We start from the raw sequence: 16,591 nt of genomic DNA, 5'->3' as shown, positions 1-16,591 counted from the left end.
TTGTGACAGCTCTTCCGATTCCAGTTACGGCTACGGCTCAGATTTTGCATTGTGTTCCAGCAGTTAAGTTGCTTCTACAATATGATGGTTACAATAACGATAAAGAGCTCATTTTAAAGATAGGTATTTAAATTTAATTCATTCTAAATCACCCTAACAAATCAAAAGTTCGTCAGATATTTGGAAAAAAAAATGTCATTTTGCCCTCACCTTGCGATACAAACCCGGACTTTGACCAATTGAAGCGTTGAGAATGAGAAGGGGTTAAGCGGAATATTTCAAGTTTTGAGTAATCGTCGTTTAAAGTTTTTGGTTTATGAGTTTTTGTATCAAAATGGGAGATTTAGAAAAATGATCAGAGGCCAGCTCTAAACTAAGGACACTAAATGAATGGCAATAACACCTTCAATTATATAATCATTTTTATAAAAAAAAAACAAAACCGACTTTCATGGATCAAAACTGGGTTTTATGGTTTTTCTCACAGTTTCTATCGCTAGAAGTGAACGAAATTGAAATGGGACCACACTGCAGCCACCAGCTTTCCAATACAAATAGAATTAACAAAATTGGTTCACTTCGTCAAAAGGTAACAAACATAAAAAAAATACAGACGAATTGAATACCTCCTCCTTTTTGGAAGTCAGTAAAAATTGAGTTTAATAAACTCACGGAAATCATTCGTATAAAAATAATATATTTATATTTTAAGGCTTGTCACTGATTCTGATTACATAGTTGTTATCTGTGTACTCTAAAGTTTAAACACCCTGTATAAGATTAATCAAAACAAAAACAAAAAAAACTAACAACAAAAAAAAAAAGACAAAAATGGAAGAGTGAATATTTATTTCGATATCACTTTGGTTTTCACCCTCTTGAGAGAAAGGAAATCACTGGGGAATTATTGAATGTACTTTCACAGATGAACCCTCTTTGAACTTCACTCAGACCAAAGTCTAAACATGATATAGAACACATTTAGTATACAATATAGTTCAACGAAATATTTACCTACTCCTTCCTACACATTATTCTTGTACCTTTTGGTAGTAAGAAACACAAATACTACTTCATTATAAGCTGAATATATATAGGTACCTATATACACAAAAGCAAATTCTACAGACATTACCTTTATCTATTTTTGGTAAGACAAAATGGTGCGAAACTCAAAATTTAATGCAGAAGTCCAGAAAGAAAGAAGTAGGTAAGTCTTGACACTCTTTTTGCATAGAGCTTTAACAAAACTCACAAGAAGTTGAAGTCACTTCACAAGAAGTTGTTGTTTCTTTTTATACCACTGTGTGTGAATTATGCGTAAAATATTTAGCAGAGGATACATTTTTCACACTTTGAAAAGATAAATTTTCAGTCGTCAAATATGTATATTGCTCTGGGACTAGGTTGCTTATTAGGGGTGACCAGCGCCGTAAGGCGGTTACAACCCGCTGTGGATTTGGGCCTCAACCAACAAACTTCACCAGCCAGCTCTATACTATACTACCTTGCTGTTATTGCTGTCGATGGTAACGTTTTTCCAATGTGTCCTAACCAATCCATCTCCTGCTGCTTTATATAGCTCGGCAGTAAGGTCGTCAGCTCCAGCTCCAGCAGATTTATTGGACTTAAGGGGTAATAACACCTTGTAGGCACAAAATCGAGTTTAACTTAGTATACCTACACCGAAAAAAAAAACAATATCAATTTAACATTTTTTTTAAATCAAATTAACATTTTATTCGGCAATAAGATTTTACTTCACAATCACATAGTTTGGCATAAAATAATAACACAAGTATACCTACCACGTATAATAGAGAAAATAATATCACCATTAATATTGTATTTATAAAGAAAATTCACTTTCATTTTAAAGAAAAAAAGAAACAAATTAGGTACTTATATAAATTAAAAAATAAAAAGAAAGAAATATCATTATAAAATAAAACTGAAACGTAAAATCGAGTCCATATTGATATTTAAATTGTCAAAGTAAAATTTTCATTATTAGCATGAAATTGAAAATTGTCATAATGATATGATATTAATATCGAAATTGATATTTTAATTGTTGGACGACTTTTGTCACTCAAAAATGTTAATTTGATAGCTGTTATTTTCAATTTTTTTTTCTGAATATCAGTAGGTAACAGAATATCTAGGTAAATGTGAATTTTTTAATGATAAAATGACGGCGTAGTTCATGATGACTGCAAACTCCTGCTTCTTCATCGGGCGCAGTGGCGTAGCGAGGAGGGGGGGGCGAGAGGGCGAGAGGGAGGACCGCCCTGGGTGTCACCTACTTGGGAGTGACGCCCGAAAGCTACCAAGGAGTAATGGGATTCATAGATCGCAGAGTATTAACAAAAAGTAAAATCAGTTGTAGATAGAGCGTTAGGCTAGTCGCGCACATTCAACTTGATCAAAACCAAATAGTTTAATCACCAGTTGAACGAGCGCTGTTCGTTCATGATAAACTTCACAAGCAATCAACGAAATAAACTAACTCATAGGTACCAGGGTTAAAAAATCGTCTTTGAGCATTGTATCGAAAGTGAAATAAAAAGTGTATCGAATTGTACTTTTTGAATCTTTCAAATTTTATTAAAGAACAATTCGAAAAATTTATTTTATATGAACGAAAAACTTTAAGATAAACAAAAAACTAAATTAATTTTTTTTTTCAAAAAAATTGGAAAAACTTTTGAGGTCATTTTTGATATTGTTCTTTGTTACTGTGATCCTATTTACAGTTTACAACTGCAAAACACTGATGTCTCATTACAACTCAAAACTTTGATTTGAAAAACGGAAGCAGGTAAACTGTGTCTTTACTGATTTCAGTAAGGCTTTTGACAAACTATGTCACAAAACTTTATTAATAAAACTAAGAGCGTTAGGTTTCAACGAAAATTCTTTAATGTGGGTTGCATCATATTTAGAAAAAAGAAGTTATGCCGTTTCCGTAGTGAATGTTCCAAACAATTTTTTTTAAATCACGAAAAAAAGCATACTTGTGCAGTTTACCTTTATCTCTAACTTTTTTGTTTAAACACATTTAAAGAGATGTAGAGTAGACCCAGTAGGTACAGTTGGTTTTATTTGAACAATATTTTTTCAAAATCTTTTCAACTACACGAATGTCGTTTTCGAATGGAATCACTAAATGATTAACTCATTCTGAAATCCAATAAAAAAGTTTGAATCGCTTCCACTCAATTCTGTTTAGTGAAAAATAAAAAAATGTTTTTTCTTTTTTCATTAAGAGAATTTTGTTGACGTTTAATTATTTAATGTCGTTTTCGATTGGCTCTCCGGGAGCGTCCGAAATCATTCAGAAGCCTTCTGAAAGTGTTTTATTCGCACGAATATGACAGGCAGAACGCTTTTCAGAATAGAAATTCTCTTCTTGATTTCAAAACAGAATTCAAATCAGAATTCGCTCACATGTCAAACAAATGTTTTTTTTTTGTTTTTCATTCAACAATTTATTGTTTTCTGAAATTTAAATTAAATTACCATTTTCTTCGAATAATAATTCAAAATTTTCCAAATCTAACGCCATAACTTTCGTTTGCAAGAAAAAAATAATACAAATATTTGACATTTTAAATTTCAGACAAATAAAAAAACAGAATTAAGTGGAAGCGATTTGACCTGGTCCATTCGATTTCAGAATGAGTCAATTCTTGAGTGATACGTCAAACCAAGTTTCCTAGTAGAAAAGCAAAAAATAGTTATTTGATTATTCAACAATACAGATATAAAATTTCAGAATTGATTGGAAGCGATTCGGACTGTTTTATTGGATTTAAGAATGAATGAATCCTTGAGTGAAAGCACTCGAAGACGACATAGGTAAGTATTAGTCATTTTGAGTGACTTCTGTTTTGAAATCAAGTAGAGAATTTCTCTTTTGAATATTCGTGCGAATAAATAAACGCTTTCAGCAGGCTCCTAACTATTTTTTTTTATTCTCATACACAAACGCAGTTTTTATGAGAAGTGGAAGAGCTGTCAATTTTTCAAGAGTTGGGAAATGAGCTTGGGAGTAGTTCCCGCGTCTAGTTTCAAATAAATGAAAATTGTGGACATAAGAATAATAAATACCGAAAGTTTTAGAGTGCTTAAGTTGCTTGCATCTATTTACATATTTGCAACTATGTAAATCTTTATCTATTTAATTCTTTAAAGTACAATATTTTACAAATAACCCATTTTAATTTTGTTTTGACACATAAATATGACAGTACACAAAAGTTCAACCATACGAAACCTGTGTAACCTCACACAATGCTTCTTTTTCTACGTACGCTTTTTTTGACAAACGTAAGGAAACGTAAGAAAGCGAGCAACAGTTCAACCAGACTGAACTTTTGCTCGCTTTCTGACATTTATCAGACATATGTAGTTACAGTCACCCACATAATTATTGGGCCAAATGTGAATAGAAAAAAATAAATTATTATTAGGTGTGTTTTTTTGTTTCTTTATATAGATTTTTCACAAAAAAACGACATCGACATCACAATAAAAACAATTTACGTATTAAAAACAACAATAATTTAATGATGTAGTAGACTGAGTTTTATTGTTTGTTCTGTTTAAAAAACAATTTATTTTGATTGGTTTTGTTTTTATAACTATAGGATCAAAGAATAAACCAATTTCTATGCATTTTTTGAACACATTAATATCCTTCTTCATTTTTCCACATTTAAATCAAGATAAAGACTTGGCCCAATAATTTTGTAAGTGACTGTGTTTGTTTTTTATTTGACAGCAGGTTTTATGTATCAATCAGCTGTTCGAAGTCAAAGTGACAGAAGCGCGCTTTGAGGATTTCTCAACGTAACGCGATGACGCGTCTGGCAAAGCGTGATTATGTTTCTGCTTTAAGTGATTTAAATATAGGGGCGCCTTTGCAAAAATTAAATTGGTTGGATGAATATAAGGATTGCTTGAGTCTTTCAAAAGAAATTGGGACACCTTTTCTTCAAAGATGAACGAAGATCAACCCAAAATTGGGGGGCGCCTTCATTCTTCAAATTGCTTAGGACAAAAAATAATAGCGCCTTTGAAAAAGTAAAATAGAAAAAAATTGGGGGCGCTTTTGTGAGAGTAAATATATGTAATTAAAACATCGATTGGAAAGATCTGTTATTTATATGTATATACTTTTGTAAAAGTTTGGGCGACGGCTCAGGCTGCCCCCCCTAAAATCGGCCCTGCTCCCTCTCTTTTCTACTAATTTTCTTAAAGACTCTTTTAATCCTTCATCCTTATAACAAAAGAAAAACTTTTTGCTAAGGTTGAAGGTTACAACTTACTTATTAAAATGCATATTTTACCATATAACTATTATAGAAAACAGAATCTTAATTAACAATTATTAAAACTTATTTATTTCAGTCGATGTTGTGATAAAAAAAGCTGTGGAAATCGAAACGAGACACCATCAGACCCAGTTATTATTGATCGGTAAGCTACATGACATGTTAAGCTTCTTATATCTATTAGTTTTCATTTTCCTGTTTTTCTTTGTTATACTGACGTAGCTAGGAGTATATGTAATGCTTTTTCTTTAATAATGCATTTTGTAGGACAACCACATTTAAGCTTATACTTCGGTTGAGTCTGTCTACTGTGAGTCTGTATAACATTCTTTAAGGAGACATCGTTGTAGATTGTAGTAGAAATAAATAAATTGTAATGTAATGTATATTCAGTAATTCTTATTAGTTAGAAATTCAGCTAGGTATATTGCAATCAAAAAGGTACAAGAATTTTTATTTGAATATATGTACTTATATTTGCTCATAATGTCATCATAAGCCATAGTCAGTCAATCAATATAGGTACCTATACTTACATTAAATAATTTCGCGAATAAGATTTTGTTGTTTAAGGAAGCCACATTGGTCCTTTTTTTGTTTTTAATTTGTATCAAAGATCTAAATAATATAATAAAACATTCCCATCCACTTTTATTCGCCGATGATGTTAAACTACGTTCATACCTTTTTATGAATATCATTCACATAGAATTGGAAACGTCCAAAGAAGATTTATTCGTTTCACTTCCCTGGGAAGATAGATTCAACTTACCCCTTACCAAAGCCGTATGAATCTAATTGAATTGTAACCCTTAGCCCAGCGTCGCCAAATAGCCGACACACTCTTTTTCCATCAATTGCTCATAGGAAATATTGACTCATATTCTCTCATATCCCGGAAGTCTTCGCTCTCCCCCCTTATTATGGCCACTTTGAACCTATGTCCAGAATGCTTAGGCACTCGAACGAAGCGACGCCCTCCTTTGACTTCCATATAAGTAAATCGTCACTTAGAACAAATCTCCGGAACTGCACTAATTATTCCCTTCTTATGCCCCGACTCCATCCAAACCCCTTTATCTTATCTTCTTTTTTTTTAAGCTTGGTTTTTAATAAAGTTTTTGGTCTTAATACAACAAAAAACAACTCAAAACAAGAACAAAAAATAAATAAACATCGTTTATTGCAAAAAGACTTAAATACTGTTTCTATTTGGTGTGATATATGTAAATGATATGATATGGAGCTAAATGTTTCTAAATGTAAATGTATGAGTCCGAGTTATAGTATTAATATTACCCGTTTAGAATCTGTGCAAAAGAGATTCCTTTTGTTCGCCCTTCGCTACTTGCCATAAGATGATAACAGACATTTACCACCATACGCCCAGCGATTGATTTTGATCAATCTCCCATCACTTTTTCATAGAAGAACTACATCAAGTGTTTTATTTGTTTTTAATATTTTAACTGGTGAAATGAGTCCATTCCGTTTGTAGTAGGTTTGCTGTTCTGTTCCGGGTAGGTACCAACGTGTTCAGGTCCGTTTTCTCGGTTGTGAACTTCTTATCATCAATTGTGGTGATTGTAATTTCCATACTAATTTGACCCGAAATGGAGCCTATATTGAGGCCGAGCTCCGATTTAGGTGGAAGCAGTTTCGGGACTCGTTTGCTTGAAGGGAGAACGGAGAGCATTTAAGTTTGTCGGTTTTAAATTTTTTAGTTTCAATTATGTAATCCCTCATCGAAATGAGGGAACTGACGAATGAGGTAACATGAGTTTCCTTCCATATAACATACATCGCATAATATGGTTCAAAAGATTGAGTGCAACAACTTCTACGTGGTTTCCATGTAATTGAATACATGTTAAAAGTTTCGTTTCAACGTTATTCCCATCATCAATACCGATTTTTCAAAAAAAAAAATATGTTTATTCGTATTTTCTATTTCATCATGCCTGCTACAAACAAGCCGCATCTGTACCGCCTATTTGAAGCTGAAACTGCATGCCGGATCGAGTCACGTGTCAGACAAATTATGCTAATTGGAAACATCCCACTTCCAACTACATACAAGGTAGAAAAGTTATGTCAATGTTTCCCCATGAGTTACAAATTTTATGTTTGTCTAATTGAGTTGCAAGAAAGTGTGAGTGTACAAAGCTAGATTACCTGATGGATAGCAGTTTAATGTTTGTTGTCCTGTTCCTGCATCCCGGTTTTTTTTTTTTTTTGAAAAATCATATTTTGGTAGGCTTTTTGTTGACCGATAGGATGCGATGCATCTATTCAATTTATTAATACAAATTGTTTGTCGTGTGCCACGCTGCAAATAGTTAAGAAGTTATAACGTAACGTTGGGTTGTGGTATTGCATGCAGCATGTGTTTGTGTATGTATAAGTATATGTATATACATTTAATAGAATGCGATCACGAGGAGGAGTTTCACCGAACGTTTATAGTTACTCATAACTTGTTAACAACACTTTTGTGCTGGGGTTAGTCTAGGGTTACTTAGATAATTTAATTGAAAACTTCCTTGCGGTTGATGTTTATAATAGAAGGGGTGGCATTGGCAATTGGCATAAAGTAATGTGCACCACGCTCTAAACTTCAGCGAGTATAAATGAACATGGATTCCCTTTCTTTGAAAAGAAAAAGGAAGGACCATTTTGTTTATAACCCAATGACAGTTATCATTAAGCACGCGCTCGACTGAATAAGTCAACTGCAATTGAGAAAATAAATTAGACACTACTAACTACACAGACATAAATTGTAATATAATGATGCAAGGACAAATAGAATTTTAATTCAAATATAATTGCTGTAAGAAAGGAGAAACCCTATACCCACATTTCAACCGTATATGTATTTTTATTATACCTATAGTGAAGTGACTTGCTCTCAATCGCTTCTTGTGGTTACATGTTTGGTGTTACCATATATTTTCTTCAGACATGCATATAGCATAGGTAAAAATCATAGCTTAAATGTTAATGGAAATGTAGTAAAAGCTTGTATATGAATAAAGTGCACGGCTGAGTCCCATATACTTGCTCTTGTTTTTCAAACAAACAGAAACTTCAATTTTCAATTAATTTTTAAAATCACGAAAAAAATGCAATGGCAAATATTTATCCATAGACATATAACGTTAATGTTTTTATGTAACATATATTTATGTACCTACACTGAGGAAAAAAACAACTTAAAATCAACGAAAACCACGTTGATTCAACTATTTTTCAGAATAGTTTTGCGTTGACGACGAAAATTTTAAAATCAAAGTAGAAAACAAGAAAACATCTTTAAATCAAAGTTGTTTCAACCTAAAAAAAAAAGGATCAATTTATTTAAAAAAAAGAAAAAATGGGCAGCCGCTGGGGATAGAACCTACAATTCTTGGGCTACTAGGCGAATGCCTTACCAACGTGTTATCTCACTGTTGAAAATAAGAGTGATAAAATGCAACAAAAGCTGAAGTCCGACAAAAATAAAAAAATTTCTTACGTTGTTTCAATTTTATTTTGAAGGAGTTTCATGTTAATTTTTTCAATATTAAATCAACGTTGAACATTTTACATTTTACGTTGCGTTTTTTCCCTCAGTGTAACGAAGAGTACTAAAATGGGAGACAACTAATGACAAAAAGTAACTTAGCTTGCCTTTGTTTCCACTTTTGAGGGGAAGTTCATTGTAAAGACGACCGGCATGAATGAATAATCATTTTTATCAAAAAAAACAAAACCGACTTTCATGGATCAAAACTGTGTGTTATGGTTTTTCTCATAGTTTCTATAGCCAGAACTGAACGAAATTGAAATGAGATCACACTGCAGGCACCAGCTTTCCATACTAAAGAACTATCAAAATTGGTTCACTCAGTCCAAAGTTATGAAGTAAAAATATGAAATATATGAACTTAAAAAATATATCAATTTTTGAAAAACGGTAACGCCATATTTCCGTTCTCGGAATTTTTTGCGAAAAACTAAAAACGCAGTTTTGTTAGAATCAATAAGTTTATTACGTATCCAAATTTAATCAAAATCGTTAGAGCCATTTTCGAGAAAATTGCAATACCTCGAAAACGTTATATGGGAGCTATGCGTTAAAAAGGAGATATTAAAAAAATAAAAAAAAATGGGTCTAGGGAATAACGTAAAAAGTATCTGTGCAGAGTTTCAAGCAAATCCATCCATCCGTTTAGGCCATGGCTCGATGTACAGATGGACGCACAGACCGACGGACGGCATGACGAAAACCACTTTTTTTGATCTTCTCCATCATCGTAATGTTGGTTTTGATTAAAACCTCAAATTTTTTTTTCTACACGAAACCAATACTTGCCCTATAGAGCAAGTAAAAAAACCGGTCAAGAGTCAAGACTGCATCCAAATTTTTTGTTACCGCCACACTTAGATCAATGTAGATCCCTTGTCTCACCTTGAAGTATTTTAACTTCATGAAAAAAGTGTAAACCTATGAAAAGATAAAAGCGATTGGAGCTTTGGTCAGGTACACTGAGGGAAAAAACTCAATGTAAAATGTAATATGATCAACGTTGATTTAACGTTGACAAAACTAACATGAAACATCTATAAACTAAATTTGAAACAACGTAAGTTTGTTTGATTTAAGTATGTATTGTAAGTGAAAACCACTTTGAATTAACGATGTTCTACTTTGATATTAAAATTTTCGTCTTCAACGCAAAATCATTCCGAAAAATAGTTGAATCAATGTGGTTTTCGTTGATTTTAAGTTGTTTTTTCCCACAGTGTAACTTAGCAGGTTTTCGGTTTTGGGTTTTCGAAGAGTAACTTTTAACAAACAATATTGTAAAAACATAAAACCAACAACAGAAACCTATTACTACTTGCTTCTTGTCGCATGTCCTGACAAAACAGTGTTTTTTTGCGTCACTAAAGGCAGGCTTTTAAATCTTGTAAAAATAATGAAAAAGCGTGGACAAAATTAGTTTTAGTATAGAAAATTGAAACTTAGATTTAAGACTTTCTTCTTCACGTTATAACTCATTTTTAAGTTTTAATTTGGTTTATTGAACGAAATGAATCGATTAAAATTTCCCGGCTTTTCGATAGGGTCACACTTGTCGTGGTCACTGGTTGCCTGTTGGTTTGTGAATTTTATCTTTCGTGGATCTTAAAAGCTATTTTTCGCTGGTGGTTTGAAAACATTCTTCCTATTGCTTCGAAACTCCTTTTCTGTATTCTGTACAGTCGCGAACGGTATTGGTAAATACGCTAAATTTGTTTGAGAACATTTTGAACATAACGTAAACTAGTGATTTAATGTAAAAGTAAAACATGGGACACCTAAACAAAGAGCCAAGATAAAAAATGAACAAGCTGATCGCTCCATAAACTTTGGCTCCAAAATCAAACGAAAATTGGTGTTAGTTTGATGTTACTGCGATGTTTTGTACATTCAATCAAGTTAAAAACGTGTACCTACAATATTTAAAAAGCCTCAAATAAGAACACTTTTATGGTCATATAAAGTAAAATAAAAATTTCATTATTTATCGGTGGTGAGTGGTTTTTGAATGGAAAACAAACAAACTTAAATGTTCCAGCCCGATATAAGTCCTATTTCTTTGATTTCGAAATTAAGTACATTTTTTGCAACACCAGCAAAGGTCCCTAAAAAGTGTAATAGGAAACTGTACTTTTTTATGATGTGCAACAACTATAAAAATAAAATAATCGCAAACTTTGGAAAACAAAAACAAATGTCATGACTCATGAGCATTCCATAAGGATAATGCCCGAAATCACAACGCAATTGGATGTTGGATCAAAACGAAAGTTCTCTGCACTAGCCATCATACTTTTCCAATGGAAATATTATGGAAACTATAATTTCTTGCTTTTTAAGATGTAACCAAACATTTTATACAATTTCTCCACTTTAGTCCGTGGTTGTGAACAGTGAAAGTGTAAACTTCTATTTTCGCCCTTTCGTGGTCCATTTTTGGGTCACATGCACAAATAATATCAACGTTTCACTTTCCTATACTAAAACCAATTTTATCCAAGCTTTTTCATCAATTTAATAGACTGCCTTTATTCTAGTTACGCACTGTGTTTTGTGAAGGGATGCGAAAAAACGCATCTAGTAGCCACACGGTTTCTACAATACTGTTTGTTTTAAGTTGCTCTTCGAAAAACCTAAAATCTGGTAAGTTACCTGACCAAAGCTGCAATCGCTTTTATCTTTTCTAAAATGTGTGCCTTTATTCAAGTGAATCACAGTGTATCTATATATTTCCCATTAGAGATTTGAGTCAATGCTTAAGTGTTGAATAAGAACTTAACTAATTGGTATTGAACCTAAACCTGAAAGGTAGAAAGAATTATCGACAATAGTGAGTTATACATACACGTAACGTGCACACGTACATTCTGTGATGTTGAGTATTGGGAATTGGGTTCCAAACGAGCCGCACTAACACATTTTTCTTCACTTTTCACTTTTATTTTTTGTCTTTCATTTCAAAGCAGTTGCGGTTTGAGTTTTGCAATACTATGTTAAAAGAGACAAAGAGGTGGCATTTTTATTTGTATTGATGTTGTGATAGTGACTTGTGTCCATATATGGCGAAATCGAAGTATTTTTGTTGCAGATCATATAGATTATGTACCTATGTCGGAATCCTTCAAAAGATTTACTTCAGTGTAACGCACATCCAGAAACATACTATGAGTTTAATAGATATGCATACATTTTCAATCACGCGCTGCATCAAACCTCTGCATTGTCCATTTGTTTAACCAAATAGAATTTTTCTCGCTGATTTTAAATGGTCCAAGAACTTGTCTTTGCCTTGTAGAACACTATTAACTACCTTCCTTATACAAATAAAGTGTGCTTTTTGTGGCGGTAGTTTCCTGTGTTTACATCTGGCTGTGCTGTTTCTTTGAGCGGCCAAGTGAACAGAATTTATTCCGAATCTGTGCGCACTGAATTTTAATTATCTTCTACTTTGTCATTGGTTTAAATGGCGAACTTAAGGTAGCCACTGATTTCTTTAGTTGGCGGAACAAATTAAGACACTTGGGTGGTCTTCATGGGAGAAGAGGTGAATTGATAAGCACTCGTAAGTTGTGGTTTTGTTTGGACTTTGAACAACCACCAGGAAATTACTAGACGATCAAAAAAGCTATTACTGTTACGAACTTAAATTGAGTACCTAGTAAAATAAATGCAGAAAGCTGTTAAAATTAGGAATGAAGTTCAAAAGAAAGGGGACATGTGTCACCACAATATGTCTAACAAGTAAGTTTAACCTCAAGATGTCGGTAATGCAAATTTGAACCTGTATTACCAGTCATGATATTTGTAGTTAGTACTTGTTTTTGTTAAAAACACTTATTTTACTACAAAAAAGTACCAAATATTGAAATTTAGAAATTATGCCGAAGATTGTCTATATAGCCCAGTCATTTTATTCATTTTTAAGCCCAATCTGCGGAAAAATTCCTACTGTATACCTATTTGGTATACAGCTTAATGACGGCTTTGTTATGAAGATGTGAAAAATCGACATTGATATCGTGCCCGCGGTAAGAGTTATAGGTGTCAAAAGGTCACAAAAAGTTTTTCGCAAATATCTCGCGACCTATTGATCGGAGGTCATCATTGGGATACAAAATATTATGCAAAAGGGGGAACCACGTTTTTTGGAAATGTTGTATGTTTCCCTTTTTTGTACAATAAGTGCCTTCATTATTAAGAACACACTTTTTAAACATGGTTCAATTTTAGTTTTGAGCTTTTTATCAATTTTCCAAACATGAATTTTATAGAAATTGTCGTTTGGAGCTTTTAGGAGAAAAATTGCAGAATAACTTATAACAGTACAAAATTAGCTGCTGAAAAAGCTTAATGGTAATTTAAGGTTTATACCAAGATCAAAACTAAAATTGAACCATGTTTAAAAAGTGTGTTCTCAATAATGAAGGCACTTATTGTACAAAAAAGGGAAACATACAACATTTCCAAAAAACGTGGTTCCCCCTTTTGCATAATATTTTGTATCCCAATGTGTAAATTTTTAATATTTTTTTATTAAATTCGTATTTACGTAATACGATAAGGGGTTATATCTAGTTGTAAGTGCAAAAAAACCTTTTTTTTGCGGATTTTTTGTGAAGAGGCATTTAATTATATAAACATAAAGAATACATATCCATAAAGCAAATTTAATATATTAAAATAATTCGCTGTGGATTTAAAAAAATATTGGGTTCCGTTATTTTTGTAGTAGATCTCCTAGACGACCTCCAAAAAAAAGTTGTCTGTCGGTGAGCAAAATTTCTCCGAAACGGCTGGAGTAATCGGCTTGAAATTTTTACACAATTTTCTTAGATACTTTTGTCAGGTAACGAACGAAGGAAAAAGGTTTTTGACAATAATTCGATTTTTTAAGCCACTTTAAAGTGTAAATTTTCGTGAAAAACAACGATTTTTTTCTTTGGGAAGCCGCCATTTTGTCAAAAATCAAAATTTTGACTATTCCTTCGTTCATTACCTGCATTGGTCTACCCTGAAAATGAATCTTTTGTTTTTTTTTAATTTTAAGTGACTTGGATCAGAGATATCTTGCTCACCGCCAGACATCTGTTTTTGGAGGTCATCTAGGAGATCTACTACAAAAATAGCGGAACCCAATATTTTTTTAAATCCACAGCGAATTATTTTAATACATTAAATTTGCTATATGGATATGTATTTTTTATGTTTATATAATTAAATTCCTCTTCACAAAAAAAACACAAAAAAGAAGGTTTTTTTGAACTTACAACTAGATATAACCCCTTAATAAAACTAAAAAAATTTAAGCTACTTCGATAAAACCTCAAAAATGAAGCAAAATAAACCAAAAATATATGTATTTTTTCGTATGTGGGTGCAATCTATTCACCTTCTCTGCGCTTTACTCGCGAAACGGTTCATTTCACAGAAAAATGTACTGGTCATATGCTGTAGATGATTTCACGACCATCAATTTTTATATAACCTCTGATGACCTCCGATCAATAGGTCGCGAGATATTTGTGAAAAACTTTTTGTGACCTTTTGACCCCTATAAGTCTTAACGCGGACAAGAGATCAATGTCGATTTTTCACATCTTCATAACAAAGCCGTCATTAAGCTGTATACCAAAATTCAGCCCAGTAGGAATTTTTCCGCAGATAAAACCTAAAATTACTGGACTAATAGCGGAATGGCCCTTAAGGAAAGTGCGTACTTGTATAGGAATTTTTCTATGTCCAATTTTGGGTTTTTAGTTTTTAAAAATATTACAAAATAAAATGTGTTTACTAATGAAGTATATTTTGTTATGGATTATTCAAAAGAAAGGAACAAACTTTATAAAAACACAGCTTCAATTACCAACGAAACAATTTGAAACTTAAAAACTGTCCCCTGTAGAATTTGCTTTTTGTGACTAAGAACAATTTTGCTTTCCGCCGATGAACTGTCAATTAATATTTTCTTTATAGCATACATATCAATTTTTTTTCAAAATTTTTGAAAATTAAAAAAAAAAAATTTCTTTAAAAAATGTTGTATTCAATTTTGACAATGTTACTAAGGATGTTAATTAGACCATGAATAACTCGGCTAAAAATCATAACTATAAGATTTAACGCGACAATGTTAATGCACTGAGGGAAAAATGTATTAAGGTCAAAGTTGATTTAATATTATTTTTTGTGTTCAGTCTCCAAGCTGTTTTGTATATGAAATAAAAACATATACATATATATTATGTTAAACAAAAATAATTTAATAATTTAATAATTAAATTAATTTAAAATCTAGGAGCGATAATCGCTTCGATTAATCAAAATCTAGTTATGGCAAAAAAACGGAAAAAAACATCAAAAAAATATTTTAAAAAATGTTGGACTTTCGTCACCACTGTAATAATGCTTTTAAAAATCAGACGAGTTTTGCGACTTTGGAGGCTGTCCAAACCTTAGCAGACAAATTGTCTGCAAAGTTCAGGGTGATTGTTCTGATAACATTCGGCAGATTAGTTAGTACTTGTCTAAACCAGGTCATCTCCTGCTGCTCAACTCAGCTAAAACAAAAATAATTTAATGTTTTTATTTTATAAAATATTTAGTTTTTAACGACTTTATTTAGTTTTTCATAGTTTATATTTTGTTGCTTACACCGGATCTTACAAGAACTGGATTTAATCGAAAATCGTTAGTAGGTATAGGAATAAACAGTAAACACACTAAATTTTGAGAGCCCATTGGTATCTTTCACCATACACCCACCGAAATAATTATAAAGGCAGTCTATTTTATTCGTTTTTATACTATTTAAAGTATATTTAAATATTACTCCTTGCACTAATAAGATGACAAGTATATACTGGATTGTTTGCCACCCTTTATTTTTATTTAATTCGTTAAACTTAATTTTAAAAATTATTTTTTGAATTTCTGGTGCGAAATAACTATAAAGGCACAGCTGGTTTTCACATTAAAAGTATGGTTTAGTTTTTAAAAGTTTTTCCATTTTTCATCCCAGAATCTATACTTTTCACCAAGGCGAAGGCGGGAAAGTTTATGCCTTGGCAAGAGCACCGGTTTTCCACATTTTCTTTCGTAGGAATGACTTAATTCCACCTTAATTATTTGCTGCACTTGTTGTACCAAGTTTATTTTCTCGAAAACTTCTCTCGCTGTCAAATTCTCACAAAAATTACTTCATTTTTTGTCACTTTTGGCTCTCTCTTCGACCAAAGGCTTCCTTCCTGATCGTTTTAGGTAACCATACTTGTCATCTTTGTAAATTAAATTATCAATTACACAATGGGACGTTTCTTCTCCTCCAGATTTTTCGCGGTTGGACAATCAATTTTCATGGTAAGCCTTGATTTTGCCCATTTCTGCCTGCGTCAAGGGTTTATCACGCCTTATTTAAAAATAACCGAAAAATTTTACTTATAAAATGTTCATAATGGGTTAAATTCACTTTCCAACTGTTTTGCTTACTTTTAGTAACATATGTTCTCGCTAAACCACACTTTTAATGTGAAAATCAGCTGTGCATTTATAATTATTTCGCACCAGAAATTCAAAAAATAATTTTTAAAATTAAGTTTAACGAATTAAATAAAAATAAAGGGTGGCAAACAATCCAGTATATACTTGTCATCTTATTAGTGCAAGGAGTAATATTTAAATATAGGTA

General features: G+C 32.2%; 1 protein-coding gene across 10 annotated transcripts in view; it reads left to right on the top strand.

Moving 5' to 3' along the window:
* The window catches only part of LOC129907712 (transcription factor collier), a 153,594-nt gene that overhangs the window by 69,108 nt on the left and 67,895 nt on the right, over nt 1–16,591 (top strand). For all 10 annotated transcript variants that reach the window (XM_055984040.1, XM_055984039.1, XM_055984049.1 and 7 more), the window contains one exon: nt 5,416–5,484. In XM_055984040.1, the coding sequence (XP_055840015.1) occupies nt 5,416–5,484 (69 nt within the window). The remainder of the gene's footprint in view (nt 1–5,415; nt 5,485–16,591) is intronic.

The sequence above is a fragment of the Episyrphus balteatus genome, chromosome 1, assembly GCF_945859705.1.
Source record: "Episyrphus balteatus chromosome 1, idEpiBalt1.1, whole genome shotgun sequence".
Lineage (NCBI taxonomy): Eukaryota > Metazoa > Arthropoda > Insecta > Diptera > Syrphidae > Episyrphus > Episyrphus balteatus.
This window is presented reverse-complemented; position numbering and strand designations above follow the sequence as displayed.